Raw genomic sequence first — 20,483 nt, 5'->3', positions numbered from 1 at the left:
GAAGCTACACACTGCATGTTAAATATTGTCCATAATCAAAACAGATCTCATGAATTTTCTTAGCCAGAGTCAGTGATTTCCAAGAGTCATAAAAGTCAAGATTCTGTTCCTCATTGAGACATTTTGGTTATAATAGAACAAAGAACAGCACAGCACAAGAACAGGCTGTTCGGCCTTCCAAGTCTGTGCTGACACATTTTGCCCTTCCGTATTAAATTGTCTTCACTTACAGGATCCATATCGCTCTCTTCCCTTCCTGTTCATGTATTTGTCCAGGTGGTTCATGAATGCTGCTATTGTGTCTGCTTCCACCACCTCCTCTGGCAATGTGATCCAGGCACTCACCACCCTTTGTGTGAAAAGCGTTCCTCTCACATGTCTGTTAGTTCTCTGCCATACCTTGAGCCTGTGTTCCCTGGTAATTGACCCCTCTAGCCTAGGAAAAAGCCTCCTACTTTCTATCCTATCCATGTCATTCACAATCTTTTAAACTCCTATCAAGTCACCCCCTAGCCTCCTGTGTTCCAGTGAAAACAAACTAAGTCTATCCAACCAAAATCGTCTATACCAAGCAACATCCTGGTAAACTTTTTCTGTACTCCCTCCAAACCATCCACATCCTTCTGGTAGTGTGATGACCAGAAATGTATGCAGTATTCCAAGCATGACACAAGTGAAGTTGTGTGAAGCAGCAGCACGACTTGTGTCTCCTTATACTCAGTGCCCCTTCCAATGAAGGCAAGTTCCTGTCCTTCAAAGATCTTATTGCCTATCCTGTCCACAATTTACTCCTTCAGATCTCTCTGAAATGGTCCCAGGTCCGGTCGTCTTGGTTTTTCTGTTCAGATGAGCTGTCCTGTCTCTGAGACAGTTCCCAACTGTGTGTCAAAACATGGGTCCAGCCCTAGCAACTCAGCCATGCTCTTGCCAACAAGCAGTATTTGCCTTGAAACCCCCACCACGCACACAACTGCTTTGTCTGCCCTAGCACTCCAGCTGAGCTCCTGCCAACTTGCTGCTGTACTCGGCCCCTTGAACTAATCTGTGTTCTATTAAATCTCTCACCAGGGTTCAGCATCTCATATATCAACTTGATATATTCTGCCCCTTAAATTTTGCATTCTCTCTCACTCCTTCCCACAGCTGTGAACTTACTGGGGCTCCACACCAGAAGTAAAAAGACAATTCTGACTTTTGCAGTCTCCACAAACTCAAATCAATTAGAAGTCACTGAACTGTTGAGATTGTCCTTTCCTTTAATATCCCTGTTGCAGACAAGTTAATGTAATATTGCAAACAAGTCTCTGTTTATCAATGAGGTAAAACTCTGGTTAAAGAACCTTTTTGACTCTGGAGAACCAATTTTATATTTGTTTAGCATTATGGTAAAACTCTCATTTTGTAAATTATTTAACATGCCATTGCATTAATTTATTTCATTTTTGGTAGTATTTAATAACAATGAGGGATAATTGGTGCATCTTAGTTGATGCTTTGCTGTCGGAGCACATACTTCATTGTGAATGGCTGCTTTCCTGGTTACTAGCATCACTGTTGCTAGACTCCAGAAAGGCTCCTTGATTTTGCACCAGCTTCAGATTAACTTTGGAGAGAGATGAAATCCATTGCACAGAGATCTCTCGATTTTTAACCAATTCACTGTTACTTCATTGCTGACCACAAAATTCAGACAATTGTGCTGCCTAATAGCATCCAAGAACCAGTTACAAAACCTTGGTCCTGAGAAGTAAGTTGATATTTCATATTTAAAATATTTCATTAAATTATGAATAGCACATGCTAACATTCTGATTTCTGTGTAAGCAAAATGAAGACATCTGTCTTTCAGAAATCAGGTAATATTCATTTTAATGTTCTGGATTGGCAGCATGATATATGTCTGCTGAAGTGAATTGTAGCTTCTAATTTTCACACTTGTATTCTATGAATTCCTGGTATTGGCAGTGTCACCGCAAGTGGATGCTTGGTGAGGGAAGAAAACATGTATGATATAAACTTTGGTTCTAGTAACTTAAGTGCAAGCTTGTAAACAGATGTTCTTCCTGTTACTTGAGTCTGTGCCTTTGGTAAGGTTAGAAATATTACTGAAAGATGGGGCAGAGCAAAGGTATCCCAGAAAACAATATTTCTGAGAAGCAGGTGTGTGAAAGTTTTGATTATATTTATCTGACTCTAAATAATCACTGCTATGAATTTTATCTTGAGTAATGTGTATATTAATTAACTGTTAATGTGGTTTTGTCTGCAGAATCTCTTTTCCATTTGTTGTTAGAAACAACAATAAGAAGCACTGGAATGGCAGACAATATTAGCCAGTCACTGACTGCTTTATCTTGTGCCTGCCTCTTCAGTTTGGTAGTTGCTTGGGGAGAAACAGGCAAGATTTTACAAGCAGTGTCAGCAATTCTTACCAGTAATGGCAGCCATGCTTGCCAACCTATTCAGGTAACTTGATTTTGTTTGGAAGTTTTCCTAATTTCCTAAATTTACTTTGGCTGTTGTTAATCATCAACAGTGTTTAAAATGCTGTCCTCCAGAAGGCAATGGTAGCCATATTGTTTGAAAATACCTGTACTGTTTAATTTTCATTGGGTAAGGGTATAGAAATTAGATGAATAAATGGGAGTTGAGGTGCCGATTAACCAAGATCTGTTAAAATAATTGGAAGGATGGACTGCATAAATGTAGCATTTCAATTTGGTGAATGTTTATTCCATTCCTGACTTAACTGAAGACACTAGAAAAATATAATATAATTTAAGCTCAAAGCTCTCTGTGTATGTCAAATACTTAGACTACAAGGCAGTAGCCAAAGCACTAATTATACTTGCAGACTACATTTTGTGTGAAATCTACTTTTAATTCTTTGTACTTACAGGAGACACCAGAGTGATTATTTTCACAACAGTACAAATCTCTATGGATAGGGTTTAAATTACACCACACATGCTTTTAATGAAGGGGCAATTAAGCAAAAAAAACATGTATTATTCTCCTAACACTAATAGTTCAATTAACTTTCCAAATATAAATATAAATAATTTCTTGGCATTCTGAGTTTGTTTGCATGTGAGACCAATAGCTTCGGTACATGTTGAGTTCTGTAATACCAAGGAACTGTTAAGACAGATTTATAGTACAAATAAGCCTCATTGCTGCAGCATCTTTAAATTGTCAGTCTTCCAATACTGGATGTAGCAAGATTACTCCCATTTATTATTGGGAAGAGGGAAGCCAGTGCATTGTGTTCTGGCCAGATTCTGTGTTCCCTAGCTACTGCATTATCATATTAAGGTGCTAAGATTTATTCACTGAGTGTCTTCAGTAAGCCTGCATAACTTAAATCCATTGCATTGCTGGGCTCCATTCCTGCATCAGCTCATTTGGTGAAAACCACATTCATGCCTTCGTTACTGACAAAACTTGATTATCCTAATTCTGTCTTGGCTTGGCTCCCACATTGTATCCTCTATAAATTTGACTTCATTTAAACCTCTGCTGCCCATGGCTTAATTTAACCCAGACTGTTTCACCAACACTCTTGCTTGCTGACCGTCTCTAGTTGCTATTTAAGCCATGGTTTGAATTGTAAAATTTTTATCCTTGGTTTTCAAAATCCTCTGTGCTCTTGCCCCCGCCCTGTCTCTCCCCCCACCAACCCCGGCTCCGTGTCTCCCCCCCCCCAAGCTGTGCAATTCTCCAGGATTTTTACACCGCTGATTCCGCCCTCCAGAGGTCTCTGATTGTAATTGCTCCACCAGTGATGGCCTTGCCTCCACGTGCCTTAAGTCTTCTATAGAACATATAGAACATAGAAAAGTACGCACAGTACAGGCCCTTCAGCCCACGATGTTGTGCCATGGAATAATCCTCATCCAAAAATAAACTAACCTAACCTACATTGCCCTCAATTCACTACTGTCCATGTGCATGTCCAGCAGTCGCTTAAATGTCACTAATGACTCCGCTTCCATGACTACCACTGGCAAACTATTCCATGCGCTCACAACTCTCTGGGTGAAGAACCTCCCTCTGACGTCTCCTCTATACCTTCCTCCTAACTCCTTAAAACTATGACCCCTCGTGGCAGTCAATCCTGCCCTGGGGAAAAGCCTCTGGCTATCGACTCTATCCATGCCTGTCATTACCTTGTACACCTCGATCAGGTGACCTGTCTTCCTCCTTCTCTCCAGTGAGAAAGTCTGAGCTCAGTCAACCTCTCCTCGTAAGACAAGCCCTCCAGTCCAGGCAGCATCCTGGAAAACCTCCTTTGCACCCTCTCCAAAGCCTCCACATCTTTCCTATAATAGGGCGACCAGACCTGGACACAATATTCCAAGTGTGGTCTCACCAGGTTTTGTGGAGCTGCAGCATAACCTCGCGGTTCTTAAGCTCGATCCCCCTGTTAATGAAAGCGAAAACACCATATGCTTTCTTAACAACCGTATCCACTTGGGTGGCAACTTTGAGGGAGCTATGCACTTGAACACCAAGATCCACAGTTCCTCCACACTGCTGAGAATCCTGCCTTTAATCCTATATTCAGTTAAGTTCGACATTCCAAAATGCATCACTTCACGTTTATCCAGGTTGAACTCCATCTGCCATTTCTCAGCCCAGCTCTGCATACTGTCAATGTCTCGCTGAAGCCTGCAATAGCCCTCGATATTATCAACGGCACCTCCGACCTTTGTTTTGTCAGCAAACATACTAACCCACCCCTCGACCTCCTCATCCAAGTCATTTATAAAAACTGCAAAGAGCAGAGGCCCAAGAACAGAGCTCTGCGGGATACCACTTCCACTGACCTCCAGGCAGAATACTTACCATCTTCAACCACTCTCTGCCTCCTGACGGTCAACTAGTTCTGAATCCAGACAGCCAAATCACCTTGTATCCCATACCTCCTGACTTTATGAATGAGCCTGCCATGGGGAACCTTATCAAATGCCTTGCTGAAGTCCATGTACACCATATCCACTGCTCAACCCTTGTCAACCTGTCTTGTGACTTCCTCAAAGAACTCAATAAGATTTGTAAGGCATGACCTGCCCCCCTCAAAGCCATGCTGACTCCCTTTAATCACGCTATGCTTTTCCAAATAGTCATAAATCCTATCCCTCAGAATTCTTTCCAAAATCTTGCTGACTACAGGCGTAAGACTGACTGGTCTGTAATTTCCAGGGATTTCCCTATTCCCTTTCTTGAAAAGAGAAACATTTGCCTCCCTCCAATCTTCCAGTATGACTCCCGTAGAGAGTGAGGAGCAAAGATCTTCGCCAGCGGCTTAGTAACCTCCTTTCTCGCTTCCCGGAGCAACCTAGGATAAATCTGGTCTGGCCCTGGGGACTTATCAATCTTAATGTTTGCCAAAATTTCCAGCACATCAACTTCCTCAATCTCGATCTGTACAAGCCTGTTTTCCTGTTCCTCAAAGTTCTCATTCACAACAAGATCCCTTTCCTTCATGAAAACCAAAGCAAAAAACTCATTAGGGGCTTCCACTATCTGCCCAGACTCCACGCAGACGTTGCCTACGCCATCCCTGATCGGCCCTACCTTCTCCCTGATCATTCTCTTATTCTTCACGTATGAGTAAAATGCCTTTGGGTTCTCCCTAATCCTTCCTGCCAAGCCTTTTTCATGCCCCCTCCTGGCCCCCCTCAGTCCACTTTTGAGCTCCCTCCGAGCAAGCCTGTAATCCTCTAAAGCTGTGCTAGACCCTTGCTTCCTCCACCTTACGTAAGCTGCCTTTTTCTTTTTGACGAGAAGCACCTCTGTTCCCGTCATCCAAGTCTCCTTAATCTTACCCCTTCTTACCTGTCTCAGAGAAACAAATGTATGCATCACTCGCAACAACTGCTCCTTACACAGTCTCCACATGTCTGTTGTACCCTTTCTGTGGAACAATTGCTCCCAATCTGTACTTCCCAACTCCTGCCTGACAGCGTCATAGTTTCCTTTTCCCCAGTTAAATATCTTCCCCTGGTAATTGCTCCTTTCTCTTTCCATGGCTATGGTAAATGTGAGGCTGTTGTGCTCACTGTCACCAAAGTGTTCTCCCACCACAAGATCTGACACCTGTCCTGGCTCATTGCCGAGCACCAAATCCAAAATGGCCCCCCTCTCGTCAGCCTGTCCACATACTGAGTAAGGAAACTCTCCTGAACACACCTGACAAAAACGGTTCCAACCAAACCATCTGCACTATGGAGGTTCCAATCTATATTGGGAAAGTTGAAGTCACCCAGAACAACAACAACAACCCCTGCTACGTTTACACTTTTCAACAATCTGCTGGGCTATGAGTTTTCCAATCTCCCTACTGCTACTTGCGGGTCTGTAGAAAACCCCCAATGAGCTGACTGCTCCCTTGATGTTCCTAACTTCCACCCATGCTGACTCAGTCGACAAACCTTCCTCAGCAATCTTAGCCCATACCACCTCAAGTTGAATTCTCATCAAAAGTTGTTTCAGCCACCGTTATACTGTCCTTGACTAACAAAGCCACACCTCCCACTCTTTTACCACCTTCACTGACCTTAATGAAAGATCTAAACGCTGGAACCTGCAACATCCATTCCTGACCCTACTCTATCCATGTCTCCGAAATGGCCACAACATCGAAGTCCCAGGTACCTATCCAAGCTGCAAGCTCACCTACCTTATTCCGGATACCCCTGGCATTAAAGTAGACACATTTCAACCCAGTTTACTGTCTGCCAGCACACTCCTGTGACAGTGAGGTCCTGTCCATGTCCTCCCTATGCTTATTTTCCTGTGTACTAGGGCTACACCTCAGTTTCCCATCCCCTGCTGAGCTAGTTCAAATCCACCCGAATAGCACTAGCAAATTTCCCACCCAGGATATTAGGGCCCCTCTGGTTCAAGTGGAAACCGTCCTGTTTGTTGAGGTCCCACCTTCCCCAGAATGAGCCCCAATTGTCCATGTACTTGAAGCCCTCCGTCCTGCACCATCACTGCAGCCACGTGTTCAGCTGAAATCCCTCCCTATTCTTTGACTCGCTACCACGTGGCACGGGTAACTAACCAAAGATAACCACTCTTTGTTCTAGCATGAGAATTCTTTGATTGCCAAACCAATAAGGTTTAAAGAGATAATTGTGTAGTGCAGGGCTGGAGTTGGTTTGGCGGTATGAGGAAGGGTTTGGCAGATTTTTTTTTTCTGGGAAAATTGTTAGTGACCCAGTTGTGTTTAGAAAGATAGAAATATAAACTGGCTTATGCTAAGCTTGTGTACCTTTACCTTGCTTCCTTCTAAGATATACCTTAAAACCTATCTCAGTTGACTCAGCTTTTCATTATCTGTCCCAATACCTTGTTATGTGGCTAGGTGTCCAGGCCTACTGTAAAAAGGATTTGGGATGTTTTCTATGTTCAAGATACAAATGAATCGCAGTTATTTTTCATTGCAGATATTCTGAAAGATTGAGTATGTTCATGTGAACCAATTAGACTTTCATAACTTATTGGTATGAAAGTTGGTTAACATTGCCTATTATAACACTTTTTTACATACATAAGGGTAAGAGCCCTTGGGAGAATTTGGCTGGCAAATCAAATGGAGTTCTCTATCCTGACTCTTCATGGAATTATATATTTTGAACACTGAAAGTGTTCAATGTAACTGTAATATGTGTAACATATTTTACCAAGATGAATGTGGAATAAATATCTTACATAAAATGAAACTACAGCTTGCTGTTTAGAGGTGGTTTCTCAGTTTGTAGCTGTTGTCATTTGTGTGTGATTTCTCAACTTAGTATGTCAACATTGCTCGCCTTTAGGTGCCAACCATTCTAAATGCTCTCCAAAGGAGTGTGCAAGCTGTCTTAGTTGGAAAAGTTCAAATACAGGACTGGTTCACGAATGGAATAAAGAAAGTCGCTTTAATGCATAAATGGATTCTAAAGGAGATCTTCACAGATGAAGATGATTGGTGCCTAATGCAGAGTGATGGTTCATTCCTGTATCTGTTGGCGAAAGATGGATTGTACAAAATTGGTTCTGGTTACAGTGGGACAGTCCGGGTAAGTGAATATTTTTGTTTCAAACTGTTTTAAAGCTGTCCGTTATATTAGTAAAATATGTTTGATAGGGCATCAGTACAACCTAGACAGCTAATATTGAGGCTAAGCCCGTGTGCTCTTCTCTAATTTACTTTTTTTCTTTGCCTAATTATCATTTGTTTGATTTAAATTGTTGCTTCTTGAAACAGGTTTCTAATTTAAGATCTTGCCAGAGTTTTGCACTGCTTCATGGAATTTTTCATGAGAATTCTTTGATTGCCAAACCAATAAGGTTTAAAGAGATAATTGTGTAGTGCAGGGCTGGAGTTGGTTTGGCTGTATGACGAAGGGTTTGTTAGATTCTTTTTTCTGGGAAAATTGTTAGTGACCCAGTTGTGTTTGGAAAGATAGAAATATAGACTGACTTGCAGGCTCATTTGTAATGTTGCCTGTCTAGATTATTTAATGAAACCTCATTTTATAGCTCCCCATAGCTTAATTGTATAAATGCTCTTGAACAGTTATAGAATTTATTTATACTTCAGTTTGAAATTGTGTGCAGATGATCTAGAATTAATTTCTAGATACACCCATTAACTTCAGAGCTGTTGGCTACTTGTGATTACACTCCTGCTGAAGACAAATTAAGCAAATTTTCCTTTTTCAGGCATTAGTGATCTTCTGTGCTCCTGTTGACTTCATTTTATTTCATGGACAGAAGGATGTGAAGTCTTAGATTATTTTGTAACTTTAGAAGAATTACATTGGTTAAGAAATCAAAAGTTCAATATCATATAGTTTACAGGCATTTCTGAGGCAGCAATTGGTATCAGTCTCCATCAATCAACCTTAGAAATGACTGTTCAGTACAGGGTTTCTACAGCCATGAGTTACTGCCAGATGTTTCCAGTACTGTTCAATTTCCATGGCCTTGTGACACTGATAACATGGGCCAGAGATCTGAGCTCTAACACAGGATAGGGCAATTGGATGTTTGTTAGAACACATTCAAGCAGATTGAATATTTTAACAAAGCTGTTGAACTTTGCAACTTTCAGGGTTTTTGCAGATTGTCCTTGAAAGTGTATCGGCATCTTCAAGATTTCAGTATTCTCAAGTTTTAGCCATTTTCCAAATCGTACGAATAAAAGTCGCAATTGAATAGATTGCTCGGCATAAGTGATCCACTCCTGAAAGGAAAGGAAGCCAGCAGGAAATAACAGCTGTAACCTTTCTATTGTGCCATCTTCCCTAACAGCTAGATTCCCAAAGTGCTAAAATGTGTATTGTTGCCAGAAAGTAGTTCCAAATTGCCCAGTATCGGCATTATTTATTCAGGTTTAGCAATTGATGTGTTTCTGCTCTAGATTTATTTATGCAACGTTGAATGCTTATCTGGTACTGAATTTAAAAAAAGAACTAAATTAAAATCATGAAAGTACAATGTAAATTTGCTTGAGTATCATTGAAGAGAAAATCATGATGAAAAAAATAGGGAGAACTGTGTGGCTTATTTGATAAATTCAGATCAGATTTAATAACTACAGCTGGCATTTGCTTGGAGTATTTTCATCGTTTTGTTTGGTCAGACATTTTCACTTGTTAGCAAAAAAAATTTCTCCTGAAATTATATTCTTTGAGTTGACACCTTTGTTCCGAAATGGTCAGTGGTTTGTGGCAGGAGCAGCTTAGTTGAAGTGTTAATATCTGGATTGCCAGATATCATAGGATTTCATGTTATTGGCCCTCAAAGAAATATTTGAGCAACTTCAGTAAGCACATTGAAATTTAAAATTGTTCTTTCAGTTGAAGTGAAGCCTGAAAGCTCAAGACAGGCAATAAATGGTTTCAAGAGCAAAGGACTACGAACCCTTGACCTGCAACAAAATAAAACTGCTGGAGAAACTGGTCTGGTGACATCTGTGGAAAGAGAAAGAGTCCAACATGATTCCTTCTGAAGAAGTAAAGAATTTTGACGCTTGTAGCTGCATTTGGTTGAATGAAGAAAGGCAATGTAGGCTATATTTTAAAGGTCGTGAAATAGCAGATTGTGAATGTGCGTATAGCCTTTGAAGAGGGCAGGATAGGATTATGATTCATGTGGGATTGTAAGGTTCATAAGTAGAGGCATAAATGTCAGAGCTCAAGGGAACAGGAATTCAGCCTCAGTCAGAATATTGTGTTCCAGTTGGTCACGTGTTACTTTAGGAAGGATGTGACAGCTTTGATGACACCACAGAAGAAATGAGAATGATTAGGAAAATGAGTTATTGCATTTATAACTTAAGCCAGGAGAGGCTCGGGTGGTTCCCTTTGGAGGGGGAGCATCATAATAAAGATATGTGTTATGCTTCAGTGTGATTGTGCACCGGAAATTAAGCCCCTCTATTCCTGCAGTCACGACTATGAGTTAAAGATTACAAAATATATGCAGAATTTCCCAACCCACCTGTCATTTAGACCCTAGTTGACTCAAAGCGCAAACAGGGGTTTCTGCATTTAGCAAGAATTACTCCAGAAACTTAGAATTACTATTTATTACAAGTCAGTAGTTTCTACCTACTGATGAACAATTATGCAGTATTGACAAGTGTAACCACCCTAGAAAACCCACTTATAAACACTGTCATGTGCACAGACACTCACAAAGGCAGATGCAGGCCCAAAGAAAAATCTTGTGTTTATGATGGGTGGAAGGAAAGTTTTGGAAGGTAGTTCAGTGGCCCCTGTACAGATCCCTTAATTCTCCAGATGCTTTCACTTGCTTGCAGAAGGTACATAGTGGTGAGTTCACACCTCTAAAGTCTCTGTTTTCCTGGTTAAAAATCACAGCTTACAGCAACTGCTGGGAAAAATAAAGACATTGGTTTGAACTGCAGGGAAAAGTGACACCTCCTGCACTTGTAAAGGTCTGGTGGTTCTGCCTTAATCATTCATACCTCCAAGCTGTTCACCTACCTGGGAACCAGTCTCTTCAGACATTGGTAGGTAGTAGACCTTTATCATTGGTAATTGATCAACTGATTCATGGACTGTCTCCTAGTTGCTGGCCAGATCTTCACTTGTAGACAGCCCCTGGGCCCCCATTTGTCCATAACCAGACTTGCACTACTGCTTGGATAAGAAACTATGTAAAAGCAGGTAACTTGCTTTTAAAAATGTGCAGCAATTCTTCAACAGTCCTTGTGTTTAAGACAGTCCTTTTCCTATTTCAGTGTGCAGTCATGAATACAGAAAAGTAAAAAGACGTGGTCTTTACATATGTTACAAGTGATTTAGAGTCATTAAGGGTTTAATTGGAGTTTCAGAGATAGTAAGAACTGCCGATGCTGGAGTCTGAGATAGCAGTGTGGAACTGGAGGAACATAGCAGGCCAGGCAGCATCAGAGGAGCAGGAAAGCTGACATTTCGGGTTGGGACCCTTCTTCAGAAATGGACCCTAAAGGAGGGTCCCAACCAAAAATGTCAGCTTTCCTGCTCCTCTGATGCTGCCTGGCTCGCTGGGTTTGTCCAGCGTCACACTGTGCTATCTTTAAGTGGAGTTTGTTTCTTTTTAATAAACCTTTCAATCGTTGAAGGGTTTGATAAAACAGAAGGAACATGTTTAAACTGATTTGCAAAAGCTTAGCTAAGTGGCTGGTTTGCAATGCAGAGACACATCTGGATTCAGTCTTCTCACCTTTTAAGGTCATGAAGGTCCCACTTTCTCAATCCCGTCCCTTGCCTGAGGCAGATGACTCTCCAGGTTAAATCATCCCTAAGTCTAATAATAAAAACCATCTCTAATAATAGAACAGCATTATGGTCCTCTGGGATCATGTCAACTTTAACTTTACATTTACGTGCTCTAATATCTCTTTTGGTTCTAAAGATTTGTCTGGTTGTGCTCCTGTGAAGTGCTTGTGAGCATTTATTAAGGCATTATAGTCATTTTATAGACGTAATTTCTTTATTCTGACATCCTTCAGCTTCTGTGTCCAAATCGTAAATAAAACTGGCTATGTAATGTTTAATCTGTTTACATTGGCCTCATTGAGTATTGTCTGTCTTTTGGGACATTTAAAAACATCATGAGCATCTTACATGATCTCTCTAGAGTGTTGCTAAGAGTGTAACATGTATATGATAAACTCATGGTATACGCTCCTAAAAATGTTACACCTCCATGTTCCTTTCGAAGGTATTTCTTAATGCGTACCTTTATGACAGGATTTTGTTTGAAAATTTCTGCTATAACTTGCCTTAGGATACTTGATTATGCAAGGTCTTGTCTTTAGTTAGCTGTCTGTGCTCAAGATCTCAATTCTAAAATCCCCTTTTTTCCCAGAAATCCATCCATGCTTTCATCTCACCCCTTGTTCCACTATGTCTCCACTCTAGGTTTAGGGGAAAGTTTGTTTCCTATGTTACATTTACCTCATTAGTACACTGCAGTGGGAGATTGCACAAATGAGAAGGGCAAGGTTAGTGTAGCTCAATCATGCAGCAATCATGCTGTATATGTTCTGTTTTGTTTTGCTTCCACTGGTACTTATGCTTGGCACTAGAGAATGAAACACCAGCCCAGAAGGTTTACTATGATAGAAGCATTTATACTGTAGGACCAATTGTACTCGTGCTGCTGGGTGCAGTGTGGATGTTGAGCGTGTTGTTTAGATGAGTTTGAATGGCCCTTGTGCATTGGCCCTATGCTTTGACAAAGCCATGCCTAGATCTGTTTCTACTCCAGGGAACACTTGTGGATATTTTGATTTGGTTATCGATTTTAGTCCTTTTCAGGAGGCACATTAGGAGTTGTCACTTTTAAGAACAAAAAATGTTTCAATAGAACCAATCGTTAAGGATTTTTACATGCAGTTTTTAATCATAGACCTTTTCCAGTCTGTCTCCGAATTTCAGTGCTTGTTGCTATGCGCCATTATTTAGCTAAGGTGACATTTTGAGGTCCTGTTTAAATGGACATGTTATTGATGGGATATGCAGATTCTAGGATATGATAGTGTGAAGGCTATCGATCTGATAAACAGCAGATTTACATAAACTGTTCGTAAACACTGCATAAATCTTAATTTGAATAGCACCATTTAACGTGCACTTGAGGATCTGTTTTTTAAAAGTTCAAATGGGATAAAACGGGGAAGTCTTGTCATTTCCATAGAGGTTCTGCCATGGTAACTAATGTATTTTTACATAAGATCTTAGCAATGCTTATGCACTCTGAAAGTCATGTGTCAAGCTGAGCAGTCATGCTAAAGATCAGTGGATTACAGCAGGAAACAATATTCAAAGATTTAAAGCACGTACTACACAATATGGAACTGTGTGCCTAGCTTGTTGGGGGCCTATTAATTAATTCCATATTTATGTTCTTCACAATTAGGACCAGATTTTTTGAGACTTGACTTTGTTATAATTGTGTTTGGCAGGACCCTGTCAAGTTGTCAAAGATTTGTTTTATAGAGGAAAGCATCAGTCATAACCTAACAAATGTCCGCATTTTCAACATCTTCCTGAGCTGTATTCCAACTATTCTTTGGTTACAAAATTATTTTTAATTTTCATTGTGATTTGATATTTGCATGTTCAGCAGCTCTATATAATTTTGAATTTTCTTCAGCAAATAAATTGCTTTCCTTTCAGTGAATAAGTTTCCTATTAGGCTCACGTGCAGGATAAAGATTTCTTTGGGGCAGGCCACAGTGGGAGATAAGTCAGAATATCACTTGCTGCAGACTGTCAGAGTTTTTAAACTGTCTTTTACAACGTATTCTGTAGCTGTTCTCCTGCAGAGTTGATGTCTTGTTTAGCTGAGGGAGCTGACACATTTTGTTGCACAAAATGGAAAGAATGTGGTAAGATGACACAGAAAAAGGTGGAAGGTGCTCACTCCTTGTTTGCATCGTTACAACATAATTATGTCATGTGCAAAATCTGGTACACAGTAACTGAATCGTATTTCTGGTTGTCCGTTGAAAACAATGCCAGGATTCAACACATTTTGGAGTCTGGATTATAAAGTGATGCAAGTCTGCTTGCTAGACCTCCCGCCCCCTCACCCTCACCCTCGCCCTCACCTCTGCCCCCGCATAAATCTGTGGGGTGAATTTGTAATTGCAGATATGTGCTATTATGCTCAAAAAGCATACAATTTGTAGACAGCCAATGTGGCAATATATAAATTCATACTTTGGAAATAAAACCAATTTGACTCCAAGTTAAAACACTGCTTCTAAACAGGCCTCACGCCTAAAATGCATTGTTTGACCTGAGATTTTACATCTGATATACTGATAAAACCTTTCATTGTCTCAAGGCAGTGACTTGAAAAAAATTCTGGGATTTGCATATTAATCAATCAAAACCTGCACCTCCTTTCTAACTGAAAGATTTAACAGCCATCTTAGACTTGTTCAATACATTTGCATCAGTTCTATGACCCTTTGATCTTTTACTTACAAATTCTGTGTTGGATACCATCTCCTTCACTAACATGCTTTTGGGGCCTCGCTCCTTCTTGCGTTTTCAAATAAACCTGTCAGACTATAACGTGGTTTGTGTGATTTTTGAACTTAGCAGTGGCCCTACCTTCAAGGGACTATGAACCTGCACGCCCAAGATCTCTCTATTTTGTAATACTCTCCAGGATCTTATCATTGTGTCTAAGTCATACCCTGATTTGCCTTGCCTCAGCACCTCACATTTGTCTAAATTAAATGCCGTCTGTACTCCTTGGCCCATCTGCTAAAGGTCCCATTGTACTGAGGTAACTTTCTTCACTGCACACTGAACCACCAATTTTGGTGTCATCAGGAAACTTTGTAACTATACCTCCTATATTCACATCCAAGTCATTTATATTACTGACAAAAAGTAGTGGACCTAGCACTGATCTTTGCAGCACACCACTGATCACAGGCCTCCTGTCTGAAAACAAACAACCTTCCTCCACCACCACCCTCTGTCTCCTACCTTCAAGCCAATTTCCTTTCACGTGGCTAGCTCTCCCTGTATTCCATGTTATCCCACCTTGCTAATCGGCATACCATACGGACTTAAGTAAGGCATTTGACAATATTCACAACTCTGCCTTTATCAGTCTTCGTTGGCACTTCTGAAAAGTGAGCCACAGTTTCCCCTGCACAAAACTATATTGATTACCCCTACTCAGAATCGCTTTTTACAAATGCAAGTAAATCCTGTTCCTCAGCATTTCCTCCAACAACTTAACCAACATCGACATCAGGTCCACCAGTCTGTAGTTCTCTGGCATTTCCTTGCACTTTTTCTTAAATAATGGCACACGTTAGCCATTCTTCAGTCTTCTGGCACCTCATCTGTGGCTATTGGTGATACAGCTATCTCGGCAAGGGGGCCCAGCAATCACTTCCCTGGCTACCTGCTAAGTTCTGGGATCAATCTGATCAGGTCTTGGAGATGTATCCACTTTTATGTGTTTTAAGATGTCTAGTACCACCACCACCACTGTAGTATGGACAATTTTCAAGACATCACTATTTATTTCCCTGACGTTCTGTATCTTTCATACCCTTCTCCATGGTGCAGATGAGTTGTACTGAAGGGTGTGTTTCCGTGCTGTGTGACTGTACGACTCTACGTATGCAAACATTCTGAGACTGCAAATTAACTTCTTCAACAATGGAAAAGATGATCTTTCTGTTTTATGCTAAATCCATTCACATTTCTCCAGCCTTTCTGCTTATGCTTTCCTGACTTGAATGTTGGGAAGTGATGGCCTGTGTTACTGCAGTGGAGCTGGACTTTTGGGGAAGATTGTGACCTGGACAATTGCATGCTGATATGACTGGAGCCAGCCTGTCCTGTTGCATTTCTGTAACCCCAAGGTTAGCGCTCATACCCGATTCGAAGTTGACTTCACATGACAGGCGAAAAAGCGAACAAATCCGACATTGATTTTGATTTGCTGGAAAGAAAGTGAAAGCGCTTTGCCTTTGGAGATCAGCTGTTCAATTTTTTTAAAAAAATATTTTCAAATTGAGTTGAAATTAAGTGGTTTAGTCTACCTTTTAAATTTGTGTTTAATGTACATATATTTGGCTTTACTTTAATGTAGACAGAATTACTATACCTTAACATGTTTATTTTTAAAAGGGCCATGTGTACAACTCTACTTCTCGCATAAGGAACAGGAAAGATAGAAAGTCGTGGTTGGGGTTTGCACAGGTAAGTTACTCATTTAAAAAGCCCGGTAGAATAACGTGCTCATGCTTTGTTACTTACTGAATCCTGTTAAGTAAAACCCATATTTCACCCAACCAATTGCATTTCATTGGCATTTGTGGAGAAACAAGTGACTTTTTTTGTTCTACCCTATATTTATTAAGTGAGAAACTACAACAGGAATGTAGACAGTATAATTTTGTTTATTGAAAAGTAACCTGGCATATGTATTTAGTTTCATGTGATTGCATTTTGGGATAAAGTTAGACCTGGTAATTAGAACGTCCATTCAGTTTTATGCGAAGTTATTTTCCTTGAAGTTTGTTGTTGTTGTGATGAAGTACTGTTTCTAGGCCTCAGATTTTAAGTTGTTGGAAATTCCATGATGGAAGGCGTCTTCAACAAAATAAGTTTTATATTGTACGAAAATGTGAAAACAATGGCAAAGTAATATGCAGGCGTTGTTGCAATGATGTTTTAGTATGGAACTAGTTGTCATATTTAATCAGAGATTCCACTGAAGTAAGAAGCATTACTTGGAAATGTAGAGCTAACACGGTGTTTAGCTAGATGAACACAGCAGAAGCGTCTTGATCCGAAATGTCAGCTTTCCTGCTCCTCTGCTGCTTGGCCTGCTGTGTTCATCCAGCTTCACACTCAAATTCTCCAGCATTGGCAGTTCCTACTATCTCTACTTGGAAATATATTCTTTCTGTAGTATTTGAACTGAATAATTTTAGCTGAAAAGATAAAACATCTGTGTTGCACCTTTTTTCCCTATTTGAACAGGGTTGTCTCCTATACAGAGATTTAAATAATCACAATATGACAGCAATGTCCATAAACCCAGAAACATTAGAACAAGAAAGCACAGTTAATCTTCCAGGTATGTAACAAATTCATAACCCAATAGATAAAATAGCATGTGTTCAAGGGGGGAATATATGAATATTGAAGTAATAGTTGGAGCATTATTAAGCTTGTAAATTTAAAATACAGACTTTAAATTTAATTTCTCTTTTCAGGTTGCCAGGCTGAAGGACAGAATATCCTCTTCACAGATGGAGAATACATCAATCAAATTACGGCATCAAAAGATGCAAGTATATTAGTTGTTGCAATGAGTTTGTCAAACGGTTTTGCATTAAATTATTTTGATTTTTGTGTACATGTATATTGCCCAACTCTGTTCATGTGTAGTATTAAGCAATATCTTTGTTTCCTGTCCCTTTATATAGGATGGTTTTGTAGTACGGATATATGCAACAAGCACTGAGCCTGTCCTCCAACAAGAGCTGCAGCTTAAACTAGCCAGGAAGTGTCTACATGCTTGTGGTCTCTCCTTGTTTGATCTTGAAAAAGATTTGCACATTATTAGTAAGTAATCTTGTTTTGTTTTTTAAAAATTCTTTTAATAAAAGTAATGGCTTATAAATATTTAGGTCAGTTTCTTTTTAAATATTTTCCGCCCACTTATCATAAATCATCATCCCCATCTGATTTTTTTTCCCCACATTGTCATTGTCATTGCTTGGATGAGCGAAATTTGGGGTGAAGTATTTGATGGTGGGATGCACAGATAAACTACATAATGCATTATGATAGCAGATCCTCTCAGCACTGAGTTTAGGCATTTAAAACCTCATGGTTCATGCCATTATTGTATCTAGTTCCTTTTGTGTTCTGAAAAAGGTTTAAATTGTCATTGACACTGAGACTTCATGTGGCTAATGCTGGCTGGATGATTTTAATCTCTCCAAAATAGAGTCGGAAAGTAAATTTTGAAAAAAAATTAAACCTTATTCTGATTTAGTTATCTTGATAGCAATTAAGGGTAGACACTTAAAGCTGGCCTTACCAGCGGTGTCCTTGTTCTGTGAACAAATTGAAATGGTATGAGGAGAGATTGGCGACCAACCCCTCATAGGGAAGGAGAGTGATCATTGAGCACTTGTAAGGAGATAGTTTGCAAAAAACAGTTGGGTATATCTTTTCTCTGCAAAAAACTCTGGCAAAGTCTGTGAAGAGTCAGAATGGGGAAAAAAAATCTTGCTAAAGTACTGTAGAGCATTGTTGAGTGCTGTGAAATATATTCCAATAAAGAAGCTAGTTATTTCAGGAATTAATGCAGAGGGTAATTGGGTGAGAAGGGGAAAATTAATAGGTATTCCTTAAACTCCCTGCTCTCTGCCCTCCATGGATATCAATCTTCGTTTAAATTCAGAGCTGTGAAGTTCTGTTCAAATGCTTTTCCGTCATTCCAACTCCTTGTCTTTCTCTAAAGCTCAGTTTAAAATCCTTTTTTTAATTGCTCCTCATATCACCACCTTTCACTTGGTGCTCTTTTCTGCTGGGTTGCACTTGTGTGAAACACCTCAGACATATTTTCCATGTTAAACACTCTTAAAAGTACACGTTGCTGCCGAATGAGTTGCCATTGTAACCACTGAGTGTGGAATGGGGTTCATGGAGAATTTGGGCTGAAGTACCAGTTTTGATTTGTATTGCTGTTTGGGCAAGTCTGTATGTATCTCATTTCAAGACTTCATTGTATTCAGAATTTTGACTATAAGATTTGGAAAGTAGTTTTTGCGCATGGCACTGTATCAGAGGGCCATCTGTGAAGCTCTCCAGCAAGGAGTCAGTAATTTTATGAATTGGTTTAGTGAAAATGGGTGGACAAAGATTTATATTTAAATTTAGAATATGATGTTAACATTTCTGAGGGTCTCGATGAAGATATTCTGTGTCATGCCAGCTTCGTGAGAAAATGCATTAGTGTCAAAATTTGCTTGAGTTGCCATAATGACTGCAGTTGAAGCTGTAATTTTTGTGTGGTGATTCAGCTTGTTTTTTTGACCATTAATTCTATTTGCTATTAGCTTTAATGATGGTCATTTACACTCATCAACAGTGGAAAATATCTGTCTCTCTTTGGGAGGTGATGCTTTGCCTCCAAGCTGAGTAATTGCAGGTTGTTACTCACTAAACTTCTTGTCATTGGCTGTCAGATCATTTTTGTATTGAAATCTTCTATTTAAGGAATTCTCCCAAATTTTAAATTGTCAGTTAAATGTGTCCACTTAATAGAGAACATGATTACAAACACAATGCTAGCATACTTTGGTAAATTTTTCAGCTGTTGCGTTTTCTCTGTTTGCTCTACTCCATTCTCTTGCTGTGTTCCTTTCTTCTACTTTGGATCCTGACCCAAGGTCATTTACTTATTTATAACTACCCTCTCTTCCCCTCTAAATCACTTCACAGCTCCCTGAGCTTCTGCCTTGCACTTCACTCTTTCTCCCTACTCTGATCGTGTCGTCTGTTTCCTCTTGCTGAGCTGATTTTCACCACCCTGATCTCACGTACCATTGGTAACCTTTTTTGTTCTGTCTGACCATGTATCATCATCAGTCACTGCTCATTCACAGCGCACATTGTTAACTATACCAGAAAAATTAAATCGCCACACCATAGCACTGTCTATATCTGTTTTGAGGTTTGTACTTTTAAACAGGTTTATCCGTAGATAAACTACTAATTGGAAAGGCGCATATATCAGAGTAACACTATTTTTTTAAAAGAAATGTCCCTAGAAATTTCTGTTCGCAGACAGTGTCATTGAATGGCCACCATGCTTATATTTGGATATGGCTGTTAATTCATTTGTCTATACACAGCATGAAAATTTATGGTGATACCTGCAGCCACTGTCAACATCTGATCATTTTCCAGAATTTAACTGCATGCATGTAAAAATGTTTATTTTCTGCATGTAAATATATTGAAATCTTTTTAAATGTTCGTGTTTCATCAGGTACAGGATTTGATGAGGAATCGGCTGTTGTATCAGCTGGCAGAGAGTTTGCCCTAATGAAAACTGCTAATGGAAAGGTAAGTAGAAAAATAATCCTTGAAACCTAAAGTTAGTGTCAACAACGTAGCTTAACAAGTAGTCATGGCATCAGTTTGCTTTGTCAGCTTTTACGTACGGTGTTAATCCATGCATCAGTGCCTCCACTAAAAAGGATAAAATGTCATGCGAGAGCATTAAAGTAGCCAGGATTAATATTTAGGTTTTAATTCATTTGATCATGTACTCGTCTATGCCAGCCAGAAGCTTAATCCATTACTGTTGCCAACCAACCTGGAATTTTTTTTATTCCCTCTGGCCGTTTATGTTGCTTACTTGACCAGCATTTATTTTCCTGAACGTACTTGGGTAGCATGTTG

General features: G+C 39.8%; 1 protein-coding gene across 6 annotated transcripts in view; it reads left to right on the top strand.

Annotated features, from left to right (window-relative positions):
- Nucleotides 1-20,483, top strand: part of mycbp2 (MYC binding protein 2) — a 160,096-nt gene that overhangs the window by 39,060 nt on the left and 100,553 nt on the right. For all 6 annotated transcript variants that reach the window (XM_059646500.1, XM_059646502.1, XM_059646505.1 and 3 more), the window contains exons 5-11: nucleotides 2,270-2,466; nucleotides 7,830-8,072; nucleotides 16,182-16,253; nucleotides 17,040-17,136; nucleotides 17,276-17,349; nucleotides 17,489-17,627; nucleotides 20,068-20,144. In XM_059646500.1, the coding sequence (XP_059502483.1) occupies nucleotides 2,270-2,466; nucleotides 7,830-8,072; nucleotides 16,182-16,253; nucleotides 17,040-17,136; nucleotides 17,276-17,349; nucleotides 17,489-17,627; nucleotides 20,068-20,144 (899 nt within the window). The remainder of the gene's footprint in view (nucleotides 1-2,269; nucleotides 2,467-7,829; nucleotides 8,073-16,181; nucleotides 16,254-17,039; nucleotides 17,137-17,275; nucleotides 17,350-17,488; nucleotides 17,628-20,067; nucleotides 20,145-20,483) is intronic.

This window comes from Stegostoma tigrinum, chromosome 6 (genome assembly GCF_030684315.1).
Source record: "Stegostoma tigrinum isolate sSteTig4 chromosome 6, sSteTig4.hap1, whole genome shotgun sequence".
Taxonomy (NCBI): domain Eukaryota; kingdom Metazoa; phylum Chordata; class Chondrichthyes; order Orectolobiformes; family Stegostomatidae; genus Stegostoma; species Stegostoma tigrinum.
Note: the sequence above shows the minus strand (reverse complement) of the source record. Positions and strands in the feature narration are given on the sequence as shown.